Raw genomic sequence first — 18,193 nt, forward strand, 5'->3', positions numbered from 1 at the left:
TTAAAATATATTGTTTTCTTCATTCAGCGATTAAAGAAAGACTTGCATTTATATAGCACCTTTCACGACCATTAAATTCTGTCCTAAAGACCATATAGCAGAATAATCGTTGGCGTGCGAGTTAATCGTAAAAAAATCAACCGACTGGTAACACTGAGAACGGAAATAGAAACAATTGTCAGTATGAATTTCTGCTAAAGATCAGTTTAATCTATGTAAGAATGAAAAACAGATGGTTATAAATAAAACCTCTGCTTTTTTTGTCGTAGAATTTGCAACTGCATTTTATAAATTACATTTTCTTTCTATCTGCCACTGCGTTCAACTGTTTTATATTGTAAAGATCTTCACAGCCTCCTGAGTATTTGCAAGTGGCTCGCGTCCTCCTCCGGCACACTGAAGGGAAGAGTTTCCAAACTCTACCCCAAGACGCAAGTCCCACCAGCACGCTGGTCTGGTTTGTAGATTAGCTTTTTTTATTTATACACTAGTCAGTATTGCCCACCCATACACACACGCACAGACATCGCCACCTAGATTTGTGAATGGTCGGTTTGGATGTCAATCACGAAGGGGGTGGAGGGTGAGGAGGTGGGAGGTGGTTTGACAAAGTTTCATTGAAAGGTGGAAGGGAAATGCAGTCAGATGTTGAGCAGAACAGCAGGAGCAGCTGGCGAGCCAGAAGCAGAGAGGGGGCAGCATAGCCGGGCTGAGGATTCAAGCCTCTAGCAGCGGGATTTAAAACAAATACATATAGCGTGTGACAGAGCGTACCCACGCGGATCTGGTTCTCCCGACCAGAAAGCAAAAAAAAAACCGTACGCGTTTTTGGAAAAGATCATTGTTGAGAAAGCAGGGATCACAAAGTAACGAATAAATTGACTCTCGGCAATGGAATGCGCTCGTATTCACGTTGCAGATGCGAATGTTCTTGGATAAAAAACTGGAAGAAGAAGAAGAAGAAAAAAAAGTCCAAAAGCACCATCAGTGAAACGTGTTGATCTCCGATTCTGCTTTAGCGATGAGTCATACGGGCCACGGGATTTAACAGCAGAACTTTGCGAAGTCCGCTTGCTAGAAAATAGAAAACAATTCCTTGTTGGATCATTTCTTGCACCCGTTGGTAGCATCGTGGCATTTTTTTGTTTATTGCACCAAGCTGTTTAAGAGGACAACTTCGGAGGAGTGCAGGGGGCGGATTTGCCGAGTCGAGAGACCCCCGGGGGCTGCTTATCTCATGAAGATATAATTTGACTCCCATCAGATGGGCCATTCCTGCCGTGCCAGCAATCTTTTGAGACTTTCCGGCTCTGGAGGATACATCGCAATAAGTTGACGGGCGAGGACAGCATGATACGGTTGCTTTAAATTCCGGCGAGGCCAGAGCTGCAGTTGATGGGATTTTTTTTTGTTTTATTTTGTGTTGCACCTTGTTAAATGATAACCGGTTGTGTGCGATCAACAAGTATTTGACCTCCTACCCCTTGTAGATTTGAGAAGAGAACCCGTCTACTCGCAATGGCATCGGAAGTGATGTGTGGGCTGATCTTCAGGCTGCTTCTCCCCATCTGTTTAGTTGCCGGTAAGGAGCGCTTTCAGATAAGGAAAATAAACGCTGAACAGCCTTTTAAGACCTACTCGTTTTAATCAGATTTGAGGGAAATTTTAATTTTTTTATTTGCAAACTTCACAAAAAAAATGCATCGTTTGGGTTCAGTGATAATATGGTTTTAAACCGATTCTTGATACACTGGGCGAAGTTCATTTATTTTCTTTCACGTAGTAGCCATTGACTGTAATATGCAGTGCTGCAATATTAGGTTTTTAAATAGATATATTACCTAAAAGGCGAGTCCGTGAGTGCATGTTGGAATTTACAGCATGAGGCGGCAAAACAGCACGTACAATTGATTTTTCTTTTATTTAAGGAGTACTTTTAGAATGCATTTTAAAAGCAAATGATCGCCAACAGGAAACTGTTTTGTAATCGATAGGTGTATTTATCCGTGCCCATCACTCTCCCGTGAGGCGACAGAAAAATGCCAACGCCGATTGAAATAAAGCCGTGGGATTTCCCCTCCTTAATCAGAAAAAAAACTGGTCCCAAACAACACCTATAATTACGATCGTAGAAATATTTTGCTCTTGTGTTCAAAGTCTAGCGATACCTGGGGAAGCTTGTTCCACGGCAAAGAATAGGACTAGATCTGAAGAGCGGAGTGACTGAACGAGGGAGGAACTTGTGAAGGAATGAATCCGATTATCTGAAGTGACACGTCAGGCGAGGAATGACAAGACCTTACACCAGAACCGTGGCTACGATCTGAATAGACAATCGAATGCACGGTTCTCGGTTTCCATTGCTCCAGTCAGTTGAGTTTCTGAATTAGTTTTGATTTAAAACAAAAGTTTCATTGTAATTGGCGTTGAAGAAAGGAAAGACATCTAGATAGTTTGGGGCGGGTGGGGGTGAAATGTGTCTGTCGCCTGACCTCGGAACACTTTCCCCGTCGAAGGGCAGAAAGGTTCCAGGGTTTAGTCCCTCTGGGTTAGGGGGGGGGGGGGGGGACATCATTCTCGTTAAGAGCTACATCAGTTGCCAGTGACTGCAAACGTTACGGCTCCTTAATTCTGGGTCAAAGTGCGAAATCTGTAGTTAAATCGACTATTCGGGCAAAGAATAGGCAGACCTGACGGTGCTTGTGGCAATGCTACCTGTTCCTTGAATTTCAGTCCAGCAAAACTATTACGACACCAATTTCCAAATGCCCATTCCAATTGTACGTCATTCAACAAAATGTTCGCTTTTCAAGGACCATCTCATTGATTTTTAATAGCCATGATGTGGAGATGCCGGTGTTGGACTGGGGTGGATAAATGTGAGAAGTCGCACAACACCAGGTTGTTGTCCAACAGCTTTATTTGAAGTCACTTCACCTGACGAAGGAGCAGCGCTCCGAAAGCTTGTGATTTCAAATAAAGCTGTTGGACTATAACCTGGTGGTGTGCGACTTCTCACATTGATTTTTAAAGCGTTGCCGTGCCTGACGCCGGTTAAATATGAACGTGTCCGTCTCCCAAGTTCACATTCAAGTGTTAGCAAAGCAAGCTGTGGAGAGTCAAAGTCTGGAGAGAGAGGGGGGGAAAAAGGCTTCGCGATGTTTTTAAATGTCTCTCAACACTGTTGGTGTAAGATTGCAACTTCCTTCTCTTTATTACTCTTCACTTACACGTGACCGGAATGTGCCAGGTAGAAATGCAGACGTCCAGTGAGCTTCTTTAAATAAACACCCTCCCCTCCCGCTACTCGCAGCAAACTCACGCACTCAGCATATTTCGAGGAACCGTTATTTTTTCGCACTAAGAATTTCCAGAATACAGGGCGATGCACCACCTACAGCTAAAGACATGCTGTGCCTCGCTTCGCTGAGGTACTGCAAAAAAATAAAATGTTTGTATATCTGATCATTACTTGCGAGAAGCGTGTGTGTGTGAGATTTTTTTTAAAGGGGGGGTGGGGGCTGGTTAAGTGGACGGTTTGCCGTCGCTCCAAGGTGCACGAAGCGGTGCTTTGCAGATCGAGCTGTCCCACCTCGTGCGGGGCGGAGTGGGCGCGCGTGGCGTCTTCTCCCGCTCTCACCTGGGCCCGCGCCACCTGGGCCCGCGCAGAGGCGCTCTCACCTGAGCCCGCGCCACCTGAGCCCGGGCAGAGGGGCTCTCACCTGAGCCCGCGCCACCTGAGCCCGCGCAGAGGGGCTCGCACCTGGGCCCGCTCTCACCTGAACCCGCGCCACCTGAGCCCGGGCAGAGGGGCTCTCACCTGAGCCCGCGCCACCTGAGCCCGCGCAGAGGGGCTCTCACCTGGGCCCGCTCTCACCTGGGCCCGCTCTCACCTGAACCCGCGCCACCTGAGCCCGGGCAGAGGGGCTCTCACCTGGGCCCGCGCCACCTGAGCCCGGGCAGAGGGGCTCTCACCTGAGCCCGCGCCACCTGAGCCCGGGCAGAGGGGCTCTCACCTGAGCCCGCGCCGCCTGGGCCCGGGCAGAGGGGCTCTCACCTGGGCCTGCTCTCACCTGGGCCTGCGCCACCTGAGCCCGGGCAGAGGGGCTCTCACCTGGGCCTGTGCCACCTGAGCCCGGGCAGAGGGGCTCTCACCTGGGCCCGCGCCACCTGAGCCCGCGCAGAGGGGCTCTCACCTGAGCCCACGCCGCCTGGGCCCGGGCAGAGGGGCTCTCACCTGAGCCCGCGCCGCCTGGGCCCGGGCAGAGGAGCTCTCACCTGGGCCCGCTCTCACCTGAGCCCAGACAGAGGGGCTCTCACCTGGGCCCGCTCTCACCTGAGCCCGGACAGAGGGGCTCTCACCTAGGCCCGCGCCACCTGAGCCCGTGCCGCCTGGGCCCGGGCAGAGGGGCTCTCACCTGGGCCCGCGTCACCTGAACCCGGACAGAGGGGCTCTCACCTGGGCCCGCGTCACCTGAACCCGGACAGAGGGGCTCTCACCTGGGCCTGCGCCACCTGAGCCCGGACAGAGGGGCTCTCACCTGAACCCGCTCCACCTGTGCCCGCGCAGAGGGGCTCTCACCTGAACCCGCTCCACCTGTGTCCGCGCAGAGGGGCTCTCACCTGAGCTCGAGCCACTTGAGCCCCCGCCGAGCCGACTGTCAGCTTTTCCATTTGTGTCTAGTTTGCGCGAGAAGTGCCTGCGACTTGGCATTTAGAAATTTAGAGGGGCAAAATCCCGGCCACAGTGAAACAGACTCGCAAAAACTCAAGGACAGAGAACCTCAGTGTAGCAGAGAGCAAGAAACAAAGAAGACGACATTTTTTTTAAAAAGGTACTGTTACTCAAACACTAGTTTGTTTACGTAGTTTTCCCATTTTATAAAGTATGGAATTTTATTTGCTTTTTTCTAAAATAGGTTGTAGTGCAGATATGATATACTGTAACTTCAGTGTGCGGTTTGGTAAAGTTACCCTTTTAATTGAAGTTTCTTACTATGGAGCGAAACATGGGAACCCTAATAGTGTTCCAATATAATGTAGTTTAGAAACTCTAAACTGCAAAACTGAAGTTGACGACTGCAAAATGGGATTCTTGGTGGAAATGTCCTAATTTTTAATATTACAGATACTTTAAAAGGAACATATTTATGTACAGTTCTCTTCCATTGAACTATTACATCAAAACTCAATGTATATTCTATAAACTTTACCTTTTAAACACTGGTTTTCAAACTTTTCATGTTTAGGAGATCCCCATCAAATATCAACATCTTCCCAGGAAAAAATAATGGCGAGTTCACGGCGCTCGGTATTAGTGCGTAAAAAACCGCCCTGAGTTCCGATTCTCCACAAATTGCCGGGCGATTTGTGCCGCTCTGCTGATTGTTCCATCTCACCAAAACCAAACAAATGACCATCTCGCCTCCCCATTGTGTGTCCTGAAATCGATGGATTTACGCCATCAATACGAATTAATCTCGCCGTAGCCTTTTAGGGCTGATAATTCATGTCGTAAGGACCCTATTAATGATGCGATTTATGGCCCTGACATGCCACGCATATAGTAACTTGTTCCTAGAGGTATTTTAAATTTTTAATTCATTTTCTTTTCTTACTTTTCCTTTCTGTCTCTTTTTCTCTCTCTCTTAATCCACTCTCTTTCCATTATATTTCCCTTTCTGTATCTAATTTGACTCTAATTCACCCTATTATCCTTCTCCATCATTTGTTCTGTTTCTTTCTCTATACTTAAATTTAATTGGATATAAGGGGATAGACCATTGGACCTGACGTTCACGGCGCAAAAATGATATGGTTTGAAGGGTGAGGTAAAACATCCAATTCATGGCGCTCGCCACGAGATGTGGGCTTCAGCAATTTTTGGGCCATTGGGTTCATTTAGAAAATGTTTTTTTCATTGCATGAGGTGATATAATCAAGTATTCCTAGGTCATAAATATAATTAGTAAGATACCATGCAAAGTGGCATTACCTTAATATTTACATAAGTGACATAATTAGGTGCTGAATGAGGACATATATTTATTGTGAACACAGCGGATTGTTGTAGTGTGAGGTGAAGCCCTGTGCAAAAGGGCAGTGCTGGAACGGTAATATCTGTACAAACACCGACATTTGACTTATGCCTGTTGGAGTTTTCTTGCAAATTAAAATTTTACAGTTATTTTCCATTATCTCAGGAGTTGTCTTGACTTCATAGCAGCAGTTTTGAGGCAGAAGAATGCATAACCCCAAAATGGAATAATTCAATTCAATTCAATTCAAATCGCTTTATTGGCACGACAAGGTACATCTTATGTTGCCAAAGCATCGAAAAACATTTATGGTTGAACACATAAACGCAGATCTATCCATACAGTGTATAAACAGATATATCCCTGAGTGTATAAATATACATTCATAAGACTAATTAACTGTTACTTTTATGACAGAAGCTAGAATCCTTCTTTTGCTTTGATAAAGCTGCATTGCATTATAGACGTTTTGAGAGAGGGAGGGAGATCTCAGATTTTAAAAAAACATTAAAAGAAAATCTGCAGTATCACTTGGAATTCACGTTGCATGCATAGGCATATAGCACTTAGACATGAGAAAAAATACATGCGACAGTAAAGTGCTAAGAAAACTCATATATGTTTGGTGACCTTTAAATAATTTAGTCTTGAGTTTGTTTTTGAGGAGCAGCCAGTAATTGATGACTCAAAATCTTGTTCTCATTGTTTAACTAGCTTCTGGGTAGCCACAAGTGTACGGACTTGTATGCAAAACAAAAACATTCTCAAGCATACTATAGTCCGGGGATACGGTATTATGAGAACCCTTGTGTGGTTCATTCACAATGATGTGGCTCAAGAGTAAGCCTTCTTCATATCATAGTCCACAAAAACTGTACATTTTTATTCAAGAAATTACACTAAGACGTTCAGGCATTTGCTTATCAGGCCCTGTTAACAACCTGCAATTCTTCTTTACTTCAGCAACAAAAGTTTGGTCAGATTTGCGTGCGAATTGCATGCAAGATTATTGGTAGAAACTTCCAGAGAATAAACTTATTGCTTACATGGCTATGAAATTCTTGCCCTACAACCCTTATTCAAGCCCCATAAATACTTCCATTATTAAATGAGCGAATCTTAGTGTACAGCTCTTGTTTATTCTTCTTCATTGTACTCAAATGGTGATAATTCACTCCAAAGGCTTTTAAACATTCCTTCCAGATAAAATGACAATATGAGCCAACATGAATATTTTGTCTAATAACAAAATTAAACAGACATCAAAGTTAGAATATAAGACAATTTTTTTCCCTAAAAGTTAATAATCTGTTCTACGTGTCTATATTCTCTGGTAACAAAAATAAATCAGAAATAGTAAAAATGGAAAATAAAGATCAGTTAATACATTTGTTGCAGATTAGGAATGTGATCCGGATTTTATATGAAACTTGTTGCAGAAAGATTTTGGGTGAACAAATAACGTTCTTTGTGAGGCGCAATGCTCTATTTTGTAAATTATATCCTCTTCTTCTGTGGTCAGGTCCGACTATGCAATCTCTCTGTTGAACGCTTCAAGGTATTAATGTGAGGATGACTCTTGTTTCTGGTTCTCTCAATCCCTCTCTGTATGGAAGTGCCTGAGGTGTTTTCAGTCCTCCATTCATACCAAGATTGCTGAGAACTGAAGCTCCAAGGTTTGAAGGACTGTAGACACAATACAATTGAACAATTAAATATACGCTTATGTTGGTATTCTACATTGTTTTACATATTACATTAAAACATAATAATTATATCTCTTTAAACTGATTTTGGAATTTCTGAGACAGATAGATTTTTGGATTCTAGGGGAATCAAGGGAGATCAGGCGGGAAAGTGGAGTTGAGGTCGATGATCAGCCATGATCTTACTGAATGGCGGAGCAGGCTCGAGGGGCGGTATGGCCTAATCCGGCTCTTATTTCTTATGTCTTATGTTCTTATTCTTGGTATAATATGAATTTTATTGTGGATAGTTAACAGATGTAAAATGCCAGAACTTCAATATGGCAATATACTTTCATTTGAGTATGAAATCACATTGTACCTCTCCTTCACTGGTGCTGAGTGCTTTCATTCAGTCTCTAGCAGTTACTGAACATGTTTACGTAGCTTGTCAGGCTCTGTATTTATTGCTTTGAGAGTTTTACAAAGCAGTGACACTTTTTCCTTGTGAGGTAGTCTCTTGGGAAAGTACATGTAAAATCTAGATTCTAACTCACATCTATTCGTATGCAGCACTGCTTTCGGCAGTAATTTTGAAAAAAACAAATAGCTGTTTCTGTTAAAGAATAATTTGTGATAAAATAATTTCGTATCAGTATTGTTCTGAAGAGTCCTACAAGGCAGAAAAATAAAAAATATATTTAGTGCATATATGAAAAAAAATCAATAAACTATTAGCCATGGAACAAATGAGAGGGATCCATAATTAAGTAGCATTTTTATCAGCCAAAATCTTTGAGTGTTTTTAAAGTCAGTTTTCAGTAGAACCAGATATAAAAGATTCAGACATTTATATTGATGATGTTTTAAGAAATGCATATACGTATTTCTACCTCTTCATGTTTTTTTTGGCTACCTCTCCTTCTGTCTCTTCTCCTGCTCAGATTCTACCTACACTCTGTAAAGTGTCTTGAGATATTTTATTGTAGGAAAGGTGCTATAAACGTGCAAGCTGTTGTTATTGTTGTAAAATATTTGGCTGGAGAGGTTCTTGTATTCCTGGGTGAGATTTTTTATGCGGCTGAGCTTTGAACCATAAATCTTGGAACCGTGAGCTCCAGCTTAACGGAAGCTCCGAGTTGACATAGGGCTTTCCTTTTATGAGTGTTTGATGAGAATATTAAAGCTTGATGGTATTTTTTTCCCCTATGGTACAAAAATAAGTCGAGCACTCAAAAATTAAATCTGTCACCCTCAGGTATGAAGAGAAGCTAAATAAGCAGGTTTTGTTGTATTTGTATGTGTTTCTGTTTCAATTGACTTTTTCTTCCTTCAGGCCCTTTTCGCAAAGTTTTTGCAGACTTAAATACATTGCTGCAAAATGCCATTTGTAGGGCGTTTTGGTTTGGGGTTTGTGTCTGGCCAGTCAGTCGTGTCTGAGCTGCTCCAGCCCTGTGCGGTTGGAATTGCTTCCCCTTTGGTTCTGACCACCGGACTTATTTACAAGTAGCAATATAGACAAACGAGACCAGTGGTTTGGTGCAAAGAAAACCAATGTTTATTAAAAATAGAGAAACAATTACTATACAGAGAAAAATCACTATGGATGCAACACAATTACATTTAATGGGGGAGGAGAAACAGACACATCAAGGGAAAATGACTAAAATGACACTTTAGCAATTCCCCTTACACCTATCTAGGTTGTCTTGTGATGGGCTAGAAAATTGATGCTCACCAGTCTCGGATGTTGAAACGCCTGCTCCGTGCCCTGTTGCCTGCTGATGTTTTAGGTTTTCACCGCCCAAAGCAGAAATACCCCAGTGTTTGAAACGTAACTGCGGGTATTCTACTTCCCTGGACGGGCTCTTCGTTGATGATCTTCTCGCTGGGTTGATGATACGGCAGGGCACCGGAGGCGAGGTGGGAGAGAGGGAGAGAGAGATACGGCTTCCCGAGGGACTAGTTATACCCTTCCCAGTAACCCTTATCTCCCGCCAGATCAGCTCATTTCTTTTGTCTAATCTGGACGTGTTGAAACTCATACAAAAGGTACCGATCTGGGCCCATCGACCTGGATGGCCGGTTAATTGGTTTTAAACGCCTCATCAGTGTTCCCCTTTGTCCAACTGGTTTCGTGATGGGGCCATTCCTGTCTGAATGCCCCGCTGATCGTTTGTAAACAGTGTCGATGTTCTCTAACGAAGGTCTGGAAGCAGCTAAGCTTGTCCCACTACATATTGAATAGGCCTTGCCTGCTCTTGATTGTTTGTGCAAACAACCTTGATGGTTCTTAATCAGAGGCCCGAATGCCACTGGGTTTGCTTCTAATGCATGAATGCAGAAGGTCTGTCTGCATTCGAGTTTCTGGAAAGTTCCTTCTCACAGTTATGAGAATACAAGCTTGTCAGTCCAAATTGAAACTTACAGGCTTTTGCCATGAGGCTGACTGCAGCCATCTTGTTGAGCCCTGGTTTTTAAACTCAGTCCAACCAGGGTTTCTTTAATAAACCAAAAGTAAATCTTCGGGGGGGGGGGGGGAGACATGAAATTTGCAAATCCTTTCAGTCCTCCCTAGGATACTGAAACTTGCTTGAACTGTCCAATCAAGGTGAGCAACATTTCTGACCCCCCACAAACAACCTTCCCCTATATTATCTATCCACGATCCCCCGACACATACATTCCCCTTACTTAGAGAAAACCGCAGTGCACGACAGGCATCTATCGATAGCAAATATGATCTGTTACAATAATCCAAGCATGGAGGGGGTCCGACACCCCTGCACTACTTGGGAGACCATAAAACTTTATTACAACACACAATCATTAATAAAATTAACATCAGGCCAAAACCATATTTATTAAAAATAATGAAATGGAAGGAATGAGCTTTGTTAAAAATAGCAAACGGATCTGCCATCACTCAGCAGTGATATGACACAAAGCTCACGCGGGTGTTTCTTCTTCCACCCGGGCATACTGGTCCTTCCATAAACCTTTTGCTTTAAATTCTACCCTGGGACCCTTTCTCCTACACTGGACACAAACCAGGTAGAGGACGATCCCTAGCTGACAGACTACTAAGATGTGGGATGCCATTCGAATCCAGGAGGGGACCTCTGTGCTTTCAAAAACATCCCACCAGGGCGGGGTCGCAATATCTAAAATGTCGGCCCCTATCTGTACAGTCTTCTGTTACAAAGTGTAGAAGTGTTTTTGTGATACTAGAACGGCTTTTAATAATTTGGTAAGGTGCTCTGGGAGAGGGGGAATTGGGTAACTGAAGTGGGCGACATATTTCTGGAGGTGGGTAAAATTCTCCTCCACAGTGAGGTGAACAGTGGATGGTTCAAGAATGGGGACAATTCGTACCTGTGCCACTTGAACTTCAGCCTCGGGTTTGAAGCGGAAACTGCTGTCACTCACCGCTCACCAGCTGTGCTGTCTGTGCTGGTAGTGAGACGCTCCTGTGGTGACGCAATATGTCCCACCTCCTATATATGCTACCTGTGCGGGAACATGGCCTTGTGCCATGGCTTCCATGGTACAATTTATAGGTTTCGCGTCAGCAGCTCTGAACCCGCATTGTGGTTTCGAATAGGCATTCAAGTGCTGGGGACACAGGATGATGTGTGCTCCCCAGCTACGGCACCCTGAGAGGTCAGTACCCGTCATAGCATGCTCCCACTTTATGACATAGGGTGGGACCGCTGTAAAATGAATGTATGCACCCCCTTGAATGATTCCAATGTTCTCCACCCTGTATACCGGTGCGGGTCGGGCCATCCCGCCCATGACCGGCATTCTTACAACTATCCCCATGACGGTGTGGTTGGACCGCCCACAGTCCACTGGGACTGGGTAGGCCTCAGAAGCTAACCGGAGCTGGCACGGTCTTAATGCGTTCTCAAAAGGGTGGAGGGCTGCGAGGTGTTTGTTGCTGATCCAGGAGGGGACTAAACCTTGCTTTAAATCCTCCAGATTGCTGTGGCCCTTGCCCAGCAACCATGCCCCATACAGCACGCACACCTCGTTTTGCGCAGCCTGGTCAGAAGCATTTCTGTCCTCCCTGATGAGAGCGTTTACCGTCTTTGCATGTTTTTCCAGCTCTGCGATGATCTCCTTCAAATGGAGAGCCATGGCCTGGTCTTCATGCAACTCGGAACCTACCACCTTATTCTCATCAGTTAAAATACCCTTTAATTGTGTTTTTAGACCATTAATCTGGGTCTGCAGCTCGATGTCATCTAAACTGTTGATGACCGAGGACCCTGTGTTAAAACCAGTTAAAACATCATTAAAAACACCCCTTCTTTGCCTCCCAACCCCGTCCCAAATCTCGTGGTGAGTATACAATGCGGTCTTATTGACCTCCGAAAAGTCAACTTCACGGGATTTTCGAAACATCTCTGTTAATAGGGCTTGATACAATTTGGCAGTCTCTGTGGGGCACCACGCGGGTAAGTGTACCTCAGTGAGGTTTAAAATCACCGATGCCACCGCGTAATGCACCCCTTGGTACAGTACCTGGTCTGTGGGTACTAGCACCAGGCTGTTCCCTGGTCCCTTGGTGGTGGCGGGACATCCCTCTGCTACTGTCCGTGACGTCGGGGTCGTGGGCAGCGGCCATCGGGGGTGGTCACTAGTTCAGTGGCATTAACCGAGATTGGGGAGTACGGGATCGCGCATGCATCCAGGCGGGACTCCCAGTCCATCCCCCTCCCGTTATTTTGCCACTGGCTGCGGAAAATGATGGAAACGCCTGTGGGGCAGACTTTCTCTGATCCCCACATACAGATGTAGATCCCCTGATCCGGTTCCCACCATTTATCCCAACACACACTTAACCCTCCCTGGGTCCCTGTAATGGTCCTGTGACTGCCATTCCCTAACCTTTCCCACTCTACCATGGGGTTCCCCATGTCTGTGCTTAACTTTCTGAGCCACCACCACCTATCCAGGGGAACGTTCCCTTTACACGTCAAACATATTCTTTTGCCCACAGTGACGCTAATCCTTGGGGTGACGATTCGCATCCTCGGGCACTGGAGGGAGGCCTCCCCATATGTGAAGCCGGTCTCACTAGAATACTGGGTCGAATTGGATCCCAGCCATCCTGGCCAGCTCCCTTCGTGGACATACGAGGTGATTTCATCCGCCTCCCGTAGGCCACTTCCGTCGTGTGCTAGGGACGCTTTCTTCCCCGAGCATCCGAAGATATGATGGTCCTCGACATCGCCCCTTCTCGCGAGGCTCAGCCTGAACAGGGTGAGCAGGATTATGCCTCTGCACATTTTTAAATTCTGAAAAAGACATAAAAGCATCTCGCCAGGTTCCCTGGAGGCTCCCTGACTCGGGGGGAAGTGTGATCGGGTCCCACGACCTCGGCTCACGTAGACAGCACTCTGGAACAGTTCCATACTTAAAACTTATAGACTACCGGTTCCTGACATAGAATTAAATTAAAACACCCTAACTTAACCTTATATACATTACTTAAAATTATACTACCTAAACTATATACAACCGCTGCCCATCTCCGGGCGGCCAGCCTAATCCCTGTTTGGGCTGCTGCAGGCTGCTCCCTGCGGCGTGGCTGCACTGATCTCCACTTCTGGTCCCTCGCAGCTTATGGCTGCTGGCTGGGGACCTCTGTCTTTCGGCTGCTCCCTGGCACAGGTTGCCGCCCTTTTTAACTGAAGAGCCGGTGACCATACTTTTCTGGGCTGGGGTGGCCGAGGAGACCTCCTAGGGAGTGCTACCGGTGGGGCTACCCTGGCGAGCGGACCCTTGGCTCGGGTCACAGTCCTCGCTGGCTGGGGGCCTTCTCCCTCGGGTCCCTCCCCTCCCAAACCTGAACTGGGGACGGGCAATCCCTCGCCACCGGCTGCCAGTGGCTGAGGGTCTTACCCTCCAGGTTCAAAACCTGGTTCGGGCTCGGGGCTATCTGATTCGGGCTCCTTCTCCTCGGAATCCCATAGGAGAGGGGGAGTGGTCTGGACAAAGTGCTGGGGAACTTCTCCCTTGACGCACGCGACTGCGCCTGCGTGTGCAGCCTGCATGCGCATACCCACTGCGGGCTGAGGATTTCTAACCTCGGGTTGAATCCCAGCTGCCTGTTTCTTCGCCTCCGGCTTAAACAGCTTACACTGGTTGATATAACCAGCAGCCTGCCAGTAACCCTGTTCTAAATTCTTTCTCCTTACCAGGGCGGCCTTAAAGGCGGGATCTTGGGCTTGGACCTGCTTTTGGTCCGGGGCCAAAGCTACCCCCTGTGTGCCTCCCTTGTCCCGGATTGCTGCTACCAGGCCTGCTCTACAGGGGTCACAGAACTCTCCTTCCCTGTCCCCCTGCTTGGCCACCTCATCGGGCTTTTGGTTACCCTCCCACGTGGTATGGAGGGATCCTAAACCTATGGCCAAAGGTTTTGACCTTTCCCCAGCCTGCTCGTTCCCTGTGGGTCCCATTAAGCTAAATGGGACCTTGTTAGACCGGGGTGAATTGGTCGGGTCTTCCGAATGGACCACTGTGCTGGAAGCTCCAGTGCCCACCGAATATCTCCCCTGCACCGTCTTCACCCCCATCCTAACATAGGGCCTGCTCCCCTCAGCGTTTTCGTGGGGACACAGGTCGACAGGCTGTGCTGGCTCTAGTCATTGCTGGGAGTGGGATGGGGCAGACGGGGTCAAAGCACTGGTGGTGGCTGTTATTTTCCCCTGGCTGGCCAGGAGGAGAGATCATAGGGACTGTATCGACTCCAGGAGTGACTCGATCGCAGCGGGAGGGATATCTGGCCCTGCCCTTTGGGCTGGGGCTGGTGAATTCCTCCCCTTATTCTCCTTCCAGGGGTTCTTACAATCCTTTCGCCAGTGGCCATCCTTCCCACACCCGTAACAGTTTAACTTAGTCTGGGAGGGACGGTTCCCCTCCTGGTGCCACTCTTTCTTATTCTGGCCCCCAGGTTTAACCTCATGGACTTTCCCCTTGGGTTGGGGCATCTCGATACCCCTTATATTTTTAAATGCTATCGTGAGCTGGCAGATCACCATTTCCTTGGTGGTCTGGGGGCTACGGGGGTCAAACCAGGCTGCAGCCTGGGCTCGGATTTGGGGCAGGCAGTTTGTCATTAGACAACGGAGCCAGTGGGTCAATTGGACTTGGTTCAGTAATGTCCGTGCTGGCATTCCCGGGCATGCGCTCCGGTAGACTGGCCACAGCCTGTCTGCGAATGCCTGCGGGGACTCCCCTGGGAGCTGTACCGTTTTTTCCACCCGGGCGAACGGACTACCGTCATTGAGTCCCATGGCCTCCAATATCTCATTCCTCAAATCCTCATAATCTTTCTGCCCCTTTTTACATTCATCAGATAGGGTCTGGAGGAGATCACTCCCCAGAGAAAACAGCAGCATCTTAGCTTGCTCTGCATCATCGCAGTCATTAACACACGCTGCCTGTTCTATCTCCCTGAAGTGCAGAGAGGGGTCTCCCTTTTTGGTGAGCTTGGGGATGTGACTAACCATGGCCCTGAGCTGTTGGGTGCCATGCGGCGCCACAAACTGATTTTGGATGGCCCCTGGGTCCTCGTCATCAACGGGAGGGCCGTAGCTCCGTTGTCGGAGGGGGTACACCGGTCCTGGTCCCGGCCTATCTAGCGGGGCCTGCTGTGCTTCCCCTCCCACCTCATCCTCCACCTCCCCTTGCTGCCAGCACTCCTGAAAACTCAGAGCTATGGGTGGCGGCCGTGGGACCTCTGATTCCCTAGCCAACTTTGTCCTGGGTGCTGCCTGTGGGACGATTCTGTTTGGGTTGCCGGTAAAGTCCGACTGGCCCGCCTTCGGGCTGATGAGGCATACTATGCCCTTCGCCCTCGATAAGGCCATGCCCAAGCTTTCTATCTCCTCCCTACAGGGCCCGTGATCTGCCTCCTCGAACCCCCGGTCGCAGGCTAGCTTGTATGCTGCCTTTACCTCCCTTACTTTCTCCTCGTGCTCTTTTAATTCTTGGGTGAGGTCACAAATCGTGTCCTGCAGCCTTATCTCACTGCCCCTCACCTCTCTAACCTGGTATTCCAAGTGCTCCATCTTGCGCCTAGCGCTGGCTTTACTTTCAGTGGTCTGGTATTCCAGGCGCTCTACCCTTGCCTGATGTTCCCATTGCACCTCGATGGCCCGCGCCTCCAGGCGCTCTACCTTTGCCTGGTGTTCCCGTTGCACTTCGATGGCACGGGCCTCCAGGCGCTCTACCTTTGCCTGGTGTTCCCGTTGCACTCCGACGGCCTGGGTCTCCAGGCGCTCTACCTTTGCCTGGTGTTCCTTGGCCGACTGCGCTCTTTCTTGGCTTAACGCCTGAAGCGCCACTAGCACCTTCTCTTCTGCTAAAACCTTATCCTGCATTTCTAGGGCCAATTTCTTGAGCTTGGCAGCCTGCGCTGCTACAACACTGTCCAACACTAGGACTTGTTTCTTATAACACATTAACCAGACTGCCTTTTCAATTGCCCTCTTATGCTGTTTACTCGCCGTCCACTGGGCGGCGGCGTCTATGGGACGCTCGGCCTTTAACATAGCGCCCACCCATTTCTTGGCGATATTGAACTTTCTACACACATAAGTGGACAACCTCTCTTCCATTGCGGCTTCTCCCTCCACACCACTGTCTGTTATATCGCATACTGTCGCCGATGGTCCTGCCGAGGTCGCCATTTCTGTAGGGGGTTTTGGTTTGGGGTTTGAGTCTGGCCAGTCAGTCGTGTCTGAGCTGCTCCAGCCCCATGCGGTTTGAATCACTTCCCCTTTGGTTCTGACCACTGGACTTATTTACAAGTAGCGATATAGACAAACGAGACCAGTGGTTTGGTGCAAAGAAAACCAAGGTTTATTAAAAATAGAGAAAACAATTATTTTACAGAGAAAAATCACTATGGATGCAACACAATTACACTTAACGGGGGGGGGGAGAAATGAATACATCGAGGGAAAATGACTAAAATGACACTTTAGCAATTCCCCTTAACTCCCACCCTTTGCACCTATCTAGATTGTCTTGTAATGGACCAGAAAGTTGATGCTCACCAGTCTAGGATGTTGGAACGCCTGCTCCGTGCCCTGTTGCCTGCCAATGTTTTAGGTTTTCACCGCCCCAAAGCAGAGATACCCCAGTAATTCAAACGTAACTGCGGGTATTCTACTTCCCTGGACGGGCTCTTCGACGATCCTCTCGCTGGGTTGATGATACGGCAGGGCACCGGAGGCGAGGTGGGAGAGAGAGAGAGAGATAGATGGCTTCCCGAGGGACTAGTTATACCCTTCCCAGTAGCCCTTATCTCCCGCCAGATCAGCTCATTTCTTTTGTCTAATCTGGACGTATTGAAAATCATACAAAAGGTACCGATCTGGGCCCATTGACCTGGATGGCCGGTTAATCAGTTTTAAACGCCTCATCAGTGTTCCCCTTTGTCCAACTGGTTTCGTGATGGGGCCATTCCTGTCTGAATGCCCCGTTGATCGTTTGTAAACAGTGTTGATGTTCTCTAACCAAAGGTTTGAATGCAGCTAAGCTTGTCCCACTACATTTTGAATAGGCCTTGCCTGCTCTTGATTGTTTGTGCAAACAACCTTGATGACTTTAATCAGAGGCTCGAATGCCACTGGGTTTGCTTCTAATGCATGAATGCAGAAGGTCTGTCTGCATTGAGTTTCTGGAAAGTTCCTTCTCACAGTCATCAGAATACAAGCTTGTCAGTCCAAACTGAAACTTATAGGCTTTGGCCTTGAGGCTGACCGCAGCCATCTTGTTCCAAACTCAGTCCAACCAGGGCTTCTTTAATAAAACCAAAAGTAAATCTTCGGGGGGGACGTGAAATTTGCGAATCCTTTCACGTTTGGTAAAAAAAGAACAAATTCCACTCTAATAAATCAGCAAAACTTTGTGAACAAGGGTCATTCGGGTGCACTTGAACATAATCTGTTGCCATATTCAGTGCGCTGTCAGGATGAGTCTGTATGGAAATATTTTTGATTATGTTCAAATTTAAGGAACTCATTTTTAGATCAGATCTTTCAAATGTTTTAATCATTTGATAATGTTTACACAGCAAGTTGTTGTGATCTGAAATGCACTGCCCGAAAGGGCGATGGAAGCAAATTCAATAGTAACTTTTGAAAGGGAATTGTATAAATACTTGAAGGGAAAAAAATTTGCAGAGCTGTGGGGAAAGAGTAGGGGAGTGGAACTAGTTGGCTAACTCTTTCAAAGAGCCAGCACAATCACGATGGGCCGAATGGCCTCCTTCTGTGCTGTATCATTCTATGATTCAGTGATTCTGTGCTCCGCAATTAAATAGATTTTGGAAAGTTAACTCTAGCTGTGCAAGTCCCATAATTGATTTTTCAATGCTTTGGATTACAAAATCTTGCTTATCAAATATCCATTTTAGATGTTTTAATTATCGTATTGGAGCTCAAATGC

General features: G+C 47.1%; 1 protein-coding gene across 1 annotated transcript in view; it reads left to right on the plus strand.

The window, feature by feature from the left end:
- The first annotated feature begins 580 nt into the window (after positions 1–580).
- The window catches only part of piezo2b (piezo-type mechanosensitive ion channel component 2b), an 852,062-nt gene continuing 834,449 nt past the window's right edge, over positions 581–18,193 (plus strand). Inside the window, exon 1 of the mRNA XM_085992353.1 lies at positions 581–1,582. Within this exon, the coding sequence (XP_085848479.1) occupies positions 1,519–1,582 (64 nt within the window). The 5' untranslated portion in view covers positions 581–1,518. The remainder of the gene's footprint in view (positions 1,583–18,193) is intronic.

This window comes from Somniosus microcephalus, chromosome 7, assembly GCF_052327205.1.
Source record: "Somniosus microcephalus isolate GS21.2 chromosome 7, FLI_Smic_1.0, whole genome shotgun sequence".
Lineage (NCBI taxonomy): Eukaryota > Metazoa > Chordata > Chondrichthyes > Squaliformes > Somniosidae > Somniosus > Somniosus microcephalus.